This window comes from Varanus komodoensis, unplaced genomic scaffold (genome assembly GCF_004798865.1).
Source record: "Varanus komodoensis strain SLA01 unplaced genomic scaffold, ASM479886v1 scaffold9, whole genome shotgun sequence".
NCBI classification, from domain to species: Eukaryota; Metazoa; Chordata; class Lepidosauria; order Squamata; family Varanidae; genus Varanus; species Varanus komodoensis.
The window spans coordinates 27047644-27060271 of record NW_025336598.1 but is presented as its reverse complement, the minus strand read 5'-3'; the positions used below and the strand labels follow the sequence as shown (position 1 = coordinate 27060271).

Below are 12628 nucleotides of genomic sequence, written 5' to 3'. Positions count from 1 at the left end.
TGACTATTCATAACCATGCTTATTAATGTCCTATTTATTTGGAAATATAGTCCCAGTGACCTTAATGGGCCTTACTGCTAATAAACTGTCTTAGGGTTACAGATGCAGCAGAAAGCAGCTGGAAAGCATCTAGAGCTAGAAAGCATCTAGATTCTAGAGACAGTCGAGTGGATGGTCCACTCCAGACCATAGATAGAGCATGCACTTCCACATGCTCCCCAGGCAAAAACAAACCCACCCACCCATCTTTATGGGAAGGGAGTGGGGAAACCAGCACATCCTTGAGATAAGATGTAGCTGAACCTGCTCCCTGTTATTTTATTTATTTATTTATTTGGATTTTTTTTGTATGCCATCCCATTCGCATAATCCTCGGGACGGCTTCCAACGTACAATTTTCTCCATACAATGTGGTTGTCCATGTCTGGGAGCATTAAAAAGGTGCTTCTCCCACTTGTAGCCTAAAGTGGTACATTCCATTCTGCCACCATTGGAACTCTACCATTTCAGTCTGCCACGTGGGATCCGGCCTCATACAGGATTTAGCTCTGGATGGAGTTTGGGCTGAGATTTTGTGACTGGCCCAAAGTCACCCAGTAAGCTCTTGAATCGGAGGGTCATGAAAGGACAGTAAATTGTTATGGTTTTGATTTTTGATTAATTGGTTGGGTCCAGAATTAATCAAAATATATCAGAGAATCTCTGCAAATTAAAAAATAAAACAAACAAGGCTGAAGAAAGTAAAACACATAGCATTGATTTTCCTAAGAAACCGGACCTTTAGAAGTTTGTCTTCTTTTTTTCTCTGTTGGTAGTATTTAACCAGGGTGAAGAAGGAACTTCTTGGTATATTATTCTAAAAGGATCAGTAAATGTAGTCATCTATGGCAAGGTACTTTTTTTTACACTTCTGAATATTCCCTTAGTTTCATATGTCTGTGTATGCAAGTGTGTTCGAGGCAGAATTGTATCTGCTTAACTATGGAAGGATAGGTTCTGTCTAGAGGAGATTTAGAGCTACTGAAACTGTTTCTGCTTGAGCAACCTGTGGCACATACCACAGTCCTCTGTGCCATATTCCATATGGTTCTCTAGGGGACCCAAAACATTTGGGGTAGCCTTCACCTTCTCCAGATGTCTCAGGCTACAACTCAGCCTGTAAGAGCTTTTCCACATGGGGCTATTAATCAGCTATTAATCTGCAGCTTCTACTTTAGGTCTCCTCACAAAATTGAGATGCAGGCACTACACAAAGAGCATTTCCTGTTCTGCTTTTACACTACATAACTCCTGTGGCACTGTGGTGTTGCAGAGCAGTGTGATCATGCAAGATAAAATCATGCTTCTCTTACTTTCCTGAAATACCAATTTTGGCTACTCTTAAAAAAAACAAAAAAAACAAACTCATCAAAAGTGCTGTTCAGACACAGAAGCTCACCTGGAGGGTCAAAACAAGTACACAATAAATGCCTCGTGTCGGGAAGCCCAAGGTGTTGGGAATTCCAGTCCAAGACATCTGGAGAGCACCAGATTGGAGAAGGCTACCTTTGGGGATGTGGGCACATGGCTGGGTGGATCAGTAAAAGTTAGGTTACCTGGATTACAAGAATGGACACTTTGTGTGAACATAGCAGAACATAGCTGGACCATAGGTAGCTGGGTACAACCCAGAATATTTGTTTCTCTGAAATACAGAGAAAGTCATTCTTATGTCCTGCTGAAAATCGGTCCTATGGTTTGAATTAGTCACAAATAGATGGATTTATAGGTAACCCTCACGTACAGCCAAATATGAAATGAAAGGGTTGATTCCATAAAGCTAAATATGAGAGGGCTCGATCAATTCCATACTGGAAGCCACAGCCTTGAGCAGGGCAGTCAAGGGCTGGAAATATTGGAGGACTCAAATTCATTGGTTGCTATAAGCTGGAGACAACTTGCAGCAGAAAGCAACAAACAACACTCCCATACAGACCAGGCATGTGCTATGGCATGGGAACAAAGCGTGGATCGCGCCCCCTCCGCTCTAGTGCCTGGAATTTCCCTCACCTGTAAATGTCTGTGCAAGGAGATCCTAGTCATACAATCTGCATTTACTAGTCCAGTGGATTTCAGTGGGACACAGGCACAAGAAACATGAAAAGCAAGGATGTCTTATCAGGAAATGCTTCCTTGGGAGGAAGCGGCCATGGAATTTTCCATGATGGTGGCAGGGTGGGGGTGGGATCTGTGGCTGACCTTTCCCATCTGAGGGGAATGTCTCTCTCCAGCCTTGGAGAGGGAGATCAGTTGCAAGGGGCACATGGTAGTACTCTTCTATGTTCGTGCTGTATTCTGTATTATTACTTGTAGATGGTAAGTTGCTCGGATTACAGAAGATGCAGTAGAGGAATTTGAAGTAAAAGAAATCAGCTTTAGGATGTGCATTGGGAAAGAGTTAAGAAAAAGCTAAACGCCTCTGCCTCTGAAAGTCACATTCTGATAAACAGGACTTGAGTTAGGGCAGTCTGATAATAAGCCAGAATACATCTCTGAGACTGGCAATCTCTGAGGAAGGCCTATTATTCAACAAACTTGATTTTAAAAATATTGACTTAAAAGAACAAAAACAAATAGAAACTTGGCTTCATTTGTAGAGCCAGAAATCTCTCTGTCACTGAATCAAATTTCGGAGAACAAGCCCATTATTTCTTTCTTTGCATTTGCCTTTCCATAGTATTAGTAATAACCAGCTGCTGTATATTGTTTCCTCTGTATTATTTTGGCTGTTGATTTCCTGCCAGATGCATTTGTTCTAATATTGGGCTTAGGAAAGCAATGTTTGCACATGGATGTCAATGGAACAAACTTTAAATGAGGGTTTCTCTATGTAAATACATTTTCTCCTGGTGGTGGTGGTGGTTGTTGCTGTTCTTCTTCTTCTTAGGGTGTGGTGTGTACCCTACATGAAGGTGATGATTTTGGCAAGCTAGCATTAGTGAACGACGCTCCCAGAGCAGCATCCATTGTTCTACGAGAAGACAATTGCCACTTCTTGAGAGTAGACAAGGAAGACTTTAACAGGATACTTCGGGTAAGTGAGTGCTGACAAGAACTCACCAGTCTATTTTCCCTCCAGAAAAACTCCCCCTGAAATACTTCCCTCAAGCCTTGGGAGGTCTGTGGCCCCTTCGTCCATTCTTGCAGAAGTGGGAATTGCTGTTGCTCCATGGCTGATTGAAAGAGGTGCCTGACCCTCCCCAGTCGTGGAAGCTAAGCAGGGTTGGGCTGGGTAGAAATCTGGATGGGCTGTTTGAGTCCTGCACTGAGCAGGTAGTTGGACTCAGTGGCCTGCTAGGCCCCTTCCAACTGTATGATTCTATGATTCCCTCTGACAATGGGACCGAATGGGCATGACTACAGCTAGAATCTTATATTACCACTAGTAGTGATAAAAATTACTGCTAGTGGCATCTATGGGGCTTGATACTATTGTTCAGAATGGGTTGAACTCCAGTAGGGAATCTGAGTCCAATTTTAAATTGGAAAATGAATTTGGTGGTTAAACAACTACTGAAATATAAGGAGGAACCATCTTTTGAACTCTAGGGGTGTGGGGAAAGAGATTTGAAAAGATGGTTTCCTTCTCTGCTGAAAAAGGGATGTAGATATTATATCAGCTTTAACGCAGGAAGATCTGCAAGCATAGGAAAAAATGCAAAGGTGGTTCAGTCACTTAAATCCCATTGACTTTGGTAGGATTTAAGCTACTAAAGTGAACACAGGATTGTGCCCAATGACTAAGACCCAAGGGAGATTGGCTGTGCATTAATCCCATTGCAATTCACAGGTCTTGAATTAGGTGCAAGTTTTAATGAACTTTCTCCATTGATGCCAATGGGATGAAATTCCTGGATTGGATCCCATATCTTTCCCCTTTTTCTCTGGGAATACAGAACTGTAGCGTACTGCTTTCCAGTATTTATTTGCAGTACATGAAAGTCACTTGCATTTCATTGATTTGGATCCTAATTAACACAACAGCTTGAGCTCCTCTGTTGCAAAGTTCCACTCATGGGCAGTTCTTTTAGCAGAAATGGTGGACCATTTCTGCGAATTTACCTTGCGTGTGGCAAGCCCTCTCACCCTGGGTTGGAGAACCCTCCAGCACGGTATGCAGTGCAGGTGCAGGGGCTGCCCAGAGGAGGAGGGCACACTGCCTTCCTCTCCTCTTCCTTCGTCCAGCAGAAGTTTCCACTGGATCTGGGCTCCTTCTCTTCCATTGCTGGAGCATTCGTTGAGTCAAACCAACTGTCACAAGTACAATTGTGGGCACTCCTATAACTTGTTGGGATATGGAGTGTCTTTAACTTTCTTAAATCTCCCTCTGTTTCTCATAGTAGGTAATGCTGCCACCAGGAATTTAATCCCAATCCCAATTACCCTCCCACAGTATGGTTATCAAGCGGTAAGGCTCCTTTGCTGGACTATATGGTCCTGAATATGAGACACTCATCATCAAACAGCTTATGACTCTGAGTTTTGTTTATTTTATAAACAAAATAAAACTTTATTTGTAAAATGAACACAATAATTTCAAGATGTTATGCATCTTTTTCTTAGTAAATAAAACAATGTAAAAACTCTTAGTCTTCCCAACCCTCACACACAGATCCTCATTTCTCCCCTGTGCTCAGGTTTCTGTCAGCTTCTCTCTACATGCCCTTATCATACTTCCCAGTATAAGGTTCTGGCTCTCCCCTCTCACTAATGTGTCCTCTGAGTTTTCTACCTCTTCTTTGGAATCTGAAGTGCTTTTCACAGCACTCTGGTGGATTCTAATGAGAAGGCAGCCTCTTTAGGCTCTGTAGACTTCTGGCAACCCAAAACCCTTCTGACACTTCTCACTTGACTGTCAATGCTGAAAGACCACAGCTGACTGACTGACATTTCTATTTCTCTCTCCTCACACACTTCCAAGTGCTGCCCTTACACTCTCAATGGCTAACCAGTCACCCCATTCACTCATCCCCCTCTTTTACCCCCCACACACTTCTGAAACTAGGAACACAGTCCCATAACACTTTAAATCATTACACCAATGTTTTAGAAGTTACTGATATCTAGTGCACTAATTCTTAAAATATTCTTTCAGGACGTTGAAGCAAATACTGTAAGACTTAAGGAACATGACCAGGATGTTTTGGTGCTGGAGAAGATACCAGCAGGAAACAGGGCTGCCAATCAGGGAATCTCACAGCCGCCTCAGCAGAAGTATGTTTTTGTGGTATGGTGCTATGATGCATGCATGCAAATGATTTCATTGACCCCACAAAGAAATGCGCAACGTCACACGTGAAAAGGACCAACTACCCAGCCATGCACATTTCCTTCAAAAACTGAGTTCCTTCAGATTTTCGCAGTCAGTTCTAAGGAGATTTTGGTACAAATTTTTGCCATGTACAAAAGCTTTTAAGAGCAGTGTGCCAGCAATAATTGTTCTGGTTACTAAGCAGAGCAATTAGTGATAAAAACTTTTTGAAAATGCGTTGAAAATAGATTTTAGTTTTTGGATTTTTAATTCTAATAGTGTGCATCTGTGCATTATTCACTCTGCACCAAATCAAGCCCCACAGATAAAGATTTGGGGGTGCTCAGGTGCATATATACTGACTTTCATCTTAAGAACATTTTTTTTTAAATTCTACCTTTAAAAACAGAAGCAATTGCATTATTTCAGCCTCTGATGAGAATACCCAAGGAGGGCATAATTCAGTGTGGGATAGAATTGAACTGGATTAATTCCTAGCCAAAATTGTCTGAATTAAGATTGGCTATAATTGAAAGTTCAAGTTGCTTGCATTACTAGTTCTGTTTATTTACGTAGTTCAGGCTGAGCAGCATGGGAATACTGATCATTATGCAAATACTACCTGTGACCATCTAGCTAGCTCCGTATTGTCTTTTCCGATGGCAGAAGCCCTCCAAGCAGTATCCCAGCAAGAAGCTTTGTCCAGCACTATTACCTGAGATCCTTTACTTCGACATGGATTGAATCGTGTGCTGCTGGTGCAGAAGGCTTGAGTCTCAAATGCCTGCCACTTTCCAAGCAACTCTCCTACCTCTGTTCTGCTAACCTAATTTCATGATTCCTCAGAAATGCCTTGTTGTCTTCTAGTAACTAAGAATTCCCTTAAAGTTTTCTATCTTGTGGTAACAGAGAAGAAATCTCTCCCACTTCGTACCTCTTGCTTTGGTATAGCTTCTTCCAAAGCTTCCAGGAAGACCCATCTTCTTCTGCCTACTAGCTGAACTGCCAGTTTCCTAAGCATATGAGAACTGTTCAGTCAAACTGTCATGGCTACCCCTGATCACGGATTTCTCTCCCTCTGCTGTGCTTGCTCCCCTGAACATTTTTAGCTAGAGCAAGTTTTTGTTTGGTTGGTTGGTTGGTTGGTTCCAGATAGTTTCCTGGGCATTGATCAAGTGTGTTTTGTTCCACTTGGAGCTCCTGCCTTGCTAGGTGGAATCTGAATCGAAAAGCCTTAGAAGAAAAATATCCCTATGTCAGCTCTGAAATAAACTTTTGTTCCCTTCTTCTTACCCTAACTATACTATAAAGTTAGAGCCTAGCAGTTCTGAATCACTAAATAAGGGAGCTTGCTGCAAATTAGAACTCTTTGAGATGCTGAGAGTTCTCCATGCAAGATCTCCAGCCCCCTCCTCTCAACACGACACAAGGCTTTTAACAACCACTTTGTTGAGGCATCTGCTTCCAGATTCTTTCAGCTCATCCCCCTTTACTCTTTTTTTTTCTGGAGCCTTTTCTCTCTCTTCTATACGTCCCATTCCACAACCACCAAACAGTGCTGTGGTATTGTGGAAATGCAAAAATTGACCAGATTCTTATTACAATTCATCCTGCCATTTTCAGATAATAGTACACCCTGCTTGCTTTCCAAAAAAGGGTTGAGGAAATGCTTGGGAACCATGGAAGAGCATGGGAAAATTGCGACATCATGTAAAGCACTGGCAAACTACTCTGAGTGAGCGCACGAAGAGTGCCTCATGTAGAGAAGCCGTCAAGTTCCCAAGGTGCCCTGGAAGGAACATGGTTCTTACATGTGCTTATTTGTGTACTTTGATATTTCCTCCATGTCAGGAAATTAGAACATAGTCTGAACAAGGGATCAGCCCAGAAAACAGCCATGTAATACATTGATGGGGAAGGGGCGTGCTCAGAAAATGTTTTGCTCACTGGTGACAAATCCCAAACTGCACTGGGATGTGAGTTCCCACCCTACAAGAAAGCTTTTGGGGCCGACTTCTCTAATTTGGAGGGATGTAAAAGGCTGAGAAAGGCTTCAGATTGGGAGCGAGTGGCCTCAATGCAGTTTGGACCCATTTCATGTCCCGCTAACCCCAAACACAGCCCCATTTCAAAGTGATATCCCTTGAAAAGCTGACTGTGAAGATCTTTCTTTTCAGGAGCAATCACGTCCTCTCTTAACTGACTGGCGTCTTGCAGAGCATTGCTGCCAACTAGTCTTCTGGCACCGCAAGCCACTTCCTCTGTTTCATTTTCACTTTCATATTCAAAGTACGGCAAACCGAACTCTCTCTGTCTGTCTCTCTCACTCTCTGCTTTACTCCCCGAGATACCCAGTTAGTCTCTCTGCAAGGATGTTCACTTGGCTTAACAAGGGTTTGTGTTCTTGGGACATCAATACAGCTCTTCCCAAAGGGCTAGCAGGTAAAAGAAGTGTGTGATGGCCAGCGCTCAAAGTAAGGAGAAGCTCCTGGGAGCTTAGCTCCACTACTTGCTTCTCAGCAGGAGCTTTTTTAGGGAGAACTGGAGGGAACTTCCCCCTCCACTTGAATTCAGGATGCAAAGTTGTAAGAACCCAGTATTTAGCCAACACCAAAAAAATCCCTCCAACATTTCCTGGAAAAGGAAATAGAAGAGTTTAACTGAAGTTTTCGTTTTTCCGTGATACATGACAGTTGAGTGCTTGGAGTGCAGAGGTGCCCAATGGACCGGAATCCCCTCACCTTTAGTAATGGCTTCCTTAGCTGTTGGCTACACCTGGGGATGTGGATTCAGGAGATGTTAATATTATTTATTGCAAATGTTTATATACTGCCTCTCATGACCAACTCACAAGCAGCATACAGGATTAATTAAAACAACAATTTAAAATAAGCAAAAGGCACAATGAAAATAGAGCCACGGTAAAAACAGAAAACTCAACTAGGAAAGTATATAAAAAGCAGCAAAAGTCTATTTTGAACAGGTCATTTTTTTAAACTGGTACCAAACCTGATAAGGGCTGGCACCTGTCACAGTGTTGTTGGAAAAGAATTCCAAAAGTGGGGTGCCAGAACAAGAAAGGTGCTCCCACTGCTTGCCACCAGATGTGCCTGCGCAGGTCAATGAACCACCAGGAGACCTTGATCTGTAGCCTCCAATGAATGGACAAGTTCATTTATGCTGCTTTACGTGACCCAAGCAAGGTTTCTGGATTTCATAATGAGCTCTCTATCTTTACACCTTGTAATTTAGCAGCTGAGAGTATTACATGAGCTCAGTGGAACACCTATCTTCTCTGCTTATTAATTGATCAGTCGCTTTACTTATTCCCTGTAAGATCATCACATTGTCCCATGCAGAGCTCAAAATGAAAAAGAAAACAGTAGATAATTCCAGGAGCATACAAATTTTCAAAAACATTTAGGGTGGAATCCTAGGCATATTTGCACAGGATGGTCATGCAATTCCCAGAATGCCCAAGCCACCTATATTGGCTGGTGGATGCTCATAGATATATGACTTAATTCTGCCTAGACATGCATAGTGCTGCAAGTCTTAAGTACTTTGCCACAAAGGGCTTCAGCATAAAGTGGAAAAGATGCCTCTTTCTCATTCCTGCGAATCCTCACAAAATGGCAGAGGTAAATGGTCCATAATATTGTTTTGGATCTTTTGTGAGCAATGCGGCTGATCTCAGAATTGTCTTGTGTAACAAATGCTTATTTTGCTGGTCTCTGTCCCTAAAGCACCTGGTTCTGGAAACGTCACTGCTTTACTTTGCTGCTTCTCTCTCTCCCTGTTTCTTCCTTAATTGTATTTCCGCTGTATTTACTAACCTGGACTCCTAACCTGGACTCTTTTTTATCCTGAATAAACCTAATGCCAGTTAATGAAACTGAGCCAAGTGATAAAACTGTACAGGTCATTTTGGTGAATTTGATTGAATTATAATTGCTTCTACTATTTTTATTACGTATTTATTGTTACATTAAACATATGCCAAAATAAAAAAGACATGCTCCATAATAAGACTGTCTTGTTTATTCAGTATACCTCTCCTTCTTCAGAAGTGCAGTGCAGAGTAGTAGTTTAGGTAATAATTTTCGTTGTTCTTATTCAGGTATATTGTGATGTCCGGAACTCCAGAGAAAATTTTGGAACACTTCCTAGAAACTCTGCGCCTTGAATCACCATTGAATGAAGGATCAGGTAGGCTAAATTAATAAAAGCCTTATCATAATTTTAGAGTAGCATAAGAAGTAAACTCTTTAGTTCTGCATACCAAATCATTTAAGGAAGGATTCAGACAGCTAGACAGTGTAAGGCCACAGTCAAACTTTACACGTGTATTAGGTATGGCAATATACTCCACACAAATACTGTACTGCCCTAAAGAATTGTCTGGAATTGTTTGGTACCAAGTTTCACATTTCTGTTAGAATCCCACCCCCTTTTCATTTTATTCTATTTTCCAAAACTTTCCGGTGTGACTTATCTTCTGGAAGTATTTTGAAATGGTTGTTACCCAAAATATCTTGGGGCAGTATTCTATTTGTGACTGTATGACCTACAGTTTCAATCATGATATTCCTTTCTTCAGTTTTAGAGGCACAAACAATCTGTAATCACTCACTCATTTTTCTTCTCATTTGCACTAGCTGCAATTAATAAAAGACATGAAACATCTGAAACAGTTTGTTATATAGAAGACTACGAAAGAAAACAATGCCCTGGCTAACATCCATTGGATTTTGTCTACATTACATGAAAATGCATTCTCATATATTAGAAGTCATTGGGGATCTCAGCAATTTAAGTTAAGCCAATTGGCTTCAGAGAGAATATCCAAGCTTAAAACGATTCATATTGTCCTGTAGGACAATAAAATATCTGAAATAAAATATCTGAAATTTAGTCCCCCAGCATTGGATTTCATTATTTCCTTTATACGCCTGCTCCAAACATCCAACAATTCTGGTTGCCGCACCTAAAATAAGAATACTGTAGAGCTGGAAAAAGTTCAGAGAATTGCAACAAACAGCTGAGGGCTTGGAACAACTCCCCCATGAGAGATGCTTCCAACAGCTGAAATCATTTAACTTTCGAAAAGGCGAGTCCAGGGAGGCATGTTAGAGATGTACAGAATTATGCACGGTGTGGAGAAAATGGAGCAGGAAACATTGGCTCCCTCTCCTTCAGTGCTAATACCTGGGGCCATCCTGTGAAAGCGATTGGTTGGTGATTTGGGACAGACAAAAAGGGACTACTTTTTCATACAGCTTATAGTTAAACTATAGAATTTACTTCCATAAAATGTTGTGATGGGCACCAATTTGGGCCTTTTAAAAGGAGGATTGGACAAATTAATGAGGGAAGAAGCATATCGCAGGGCATTTTCAGCTAGTTGTCCCTTGTAATTCTTCTTCTATACTGATTTTCACAGGAGTAAAGGCACTGAAGGCAATGTGATTTACTTCAGAGTAGACATGTCTACCGGGGCATTTACAGCCAGTTGTTCCTTGCAGCTGCTAAAGTCATTCCTTTTCCTCCAGAAGAGTACCACAAGTTTAGCTCACACTGAAAAATATACTACCAAAAAACAAAACAAACCTTCCCTCATAATATCTTTATTACAAAATATAAAAAGTTGTAATATAACTGGTCTGAAGAAATCTGGCATAGAATAGCAAAAATAGTGTGAAGAGGACTCTTGGTGTGGAGTCCTGTCAGTCATGACAATGCTAGTAACAGTCATTAGTATCTGTCTCCCCTTTGGGTCAAATAGTGCTTTACTTTAAAGACATAGCCAGGAGCTCAAAGTTGAAGTAGAAACTTTAGCCCTTTGCTCCCTGCGCCAGCATAGGCTGGAGCATTCCTCTCCTCCAGATCTGAAATGGGCTGAGTGGGTGGCCCATACATTTCACATCAACTAAATTGTCAGTTTCTTTGAGCACTGCTTTGGATTTTATAATTTGACATTTATGAAAAGAAGCCAAACTCAGCAAGTCAGAGTTTCATCTAAAGGTTGCGCTGCTGTGAAAATGCCATAAGACAAGTTCAGAGAAGACACTTTTATACCTAGAAAAAGAACTCGGAATTCTTAACCAAGGTGATCCGATTTCTGCACAGAATTTCTCAGCCTGTCAAATTATGCAAATTATGCAGGTATGCACAATGTTCCCCATTGTCCATATTTGTCAAGATCGTGTATTCTTATTCTGCTTACCATGGGTAAGAGCAAGAGATCTGAGAAGGACACTGAAAGCCCACACTGTGGACAATTGAAATATTCTTTTTCTTGGCTCTGGCATTGTCCACATACTTGCAAGCTGTCTCTAAACCATCATAAAACTTAGGCTTGGAAAAAGAAGAAAGCTAGGATTCGCAAGGAGGTGAATTCCACAAGGGGTAGCGCATTCTGCAGCTCTTCTGTGCTCCCACAGAATTGTGGCATGTGTAGACTTGATGAAAACTCACAGCAGAGCCCTATTCATGTTCCTAGAAGAAAGTCCCTGCATTCAGAGCAGCTTGCTTCCTGGTTAGAGTGCACAGGACTGCAACCTTGAAGAAGAAACTTCAAGTGACCTGCATGTTTATTTCCACATTTTGTTCGCTAAAATGCTAAAATTCATATGATTCAGATGCTTTACATCTGTGGAAATTTATTATTAAGCACAGGTAATTCAATTAGTCAGATAGTTTATGTATGATGCACTTTATGTTTTTCCTTTTATGAGTTTGTCTGTCAATATGTATATATTGTTATCTGTGCTCTTGTGAAAGAGGTTTGCATGGATTTCTGTTTCCACCAGTCCCCCAGTCTCCCCTCCCTTTCAGCATCACCCCTCTTCACCACATCCTGTTTCAGAAGGTCTCCCAAAACCTCAGGGGTGGGATTTTGGTATGGAGGGCCCAAGACCCTTCAGCCAGAAAGAAGAGGCAGAAAAGGCCTGTTTCATACAGCTAGAAGTCTTGGGTGCATTCAGCTGTAACACTAAATCATGGTTTAGCATTTGAGTACAAGCCCTGCTTCTCTCCTTATCCTCTCCTCACCAGCATAGCTGTGGAGGGGTCAGAAACTTCCACTTCCATTTTATAGTCACTGCAATTTAGCATGTTCTCTGAGCCCTGAACTGTGACTAACCTTAACAATGATTAGTGAAAACAAGTTAGCTTCATAAACTATGGTTTATGATTAACTATAATAACATAGTTATAACATATGTTATAGTTATAACATAGTTATAACTATGATTAACCCTGTTTTGATCAGGTGCAGAGGATGGCACAGTAACCTGCAGTTAATCAAAAACGGACAAAAATTTCTGATCTCCTTTC

General features: G+C 41.4%; 1 protein-coding gene across 1 annotated transcript in view; it reads left to right on the top strand.

Moving 5' to 3' along the window:
* Positions 1 to 12628, top strand: part of RAPGEF4 (Rap guanine nucleotide exchange factor 4) — a 143218-nt gene that overhangs the window by 97860 nt on the left and 32730 nt on the right. Inside the window, exons 9-12 of the mRNA XM_044417979.1 lie at positions 816 to 892; positions 2927 to 3073; positions 5135 to 5253; positions 9411 to 9499. Coding sequence (XP_044273914.1) covers positions 816 to 892; positions 2927 to 3073; positions 5135 to 5253; positions 9411 to 9499 — 432 coding nt within the window. The remainder of the gene's footprint in view (positions 1 to 815; positions 893 to 2926; positions 3074 to 5134; positions 5254 to 9410; positions 9500 to 12628) is intronic.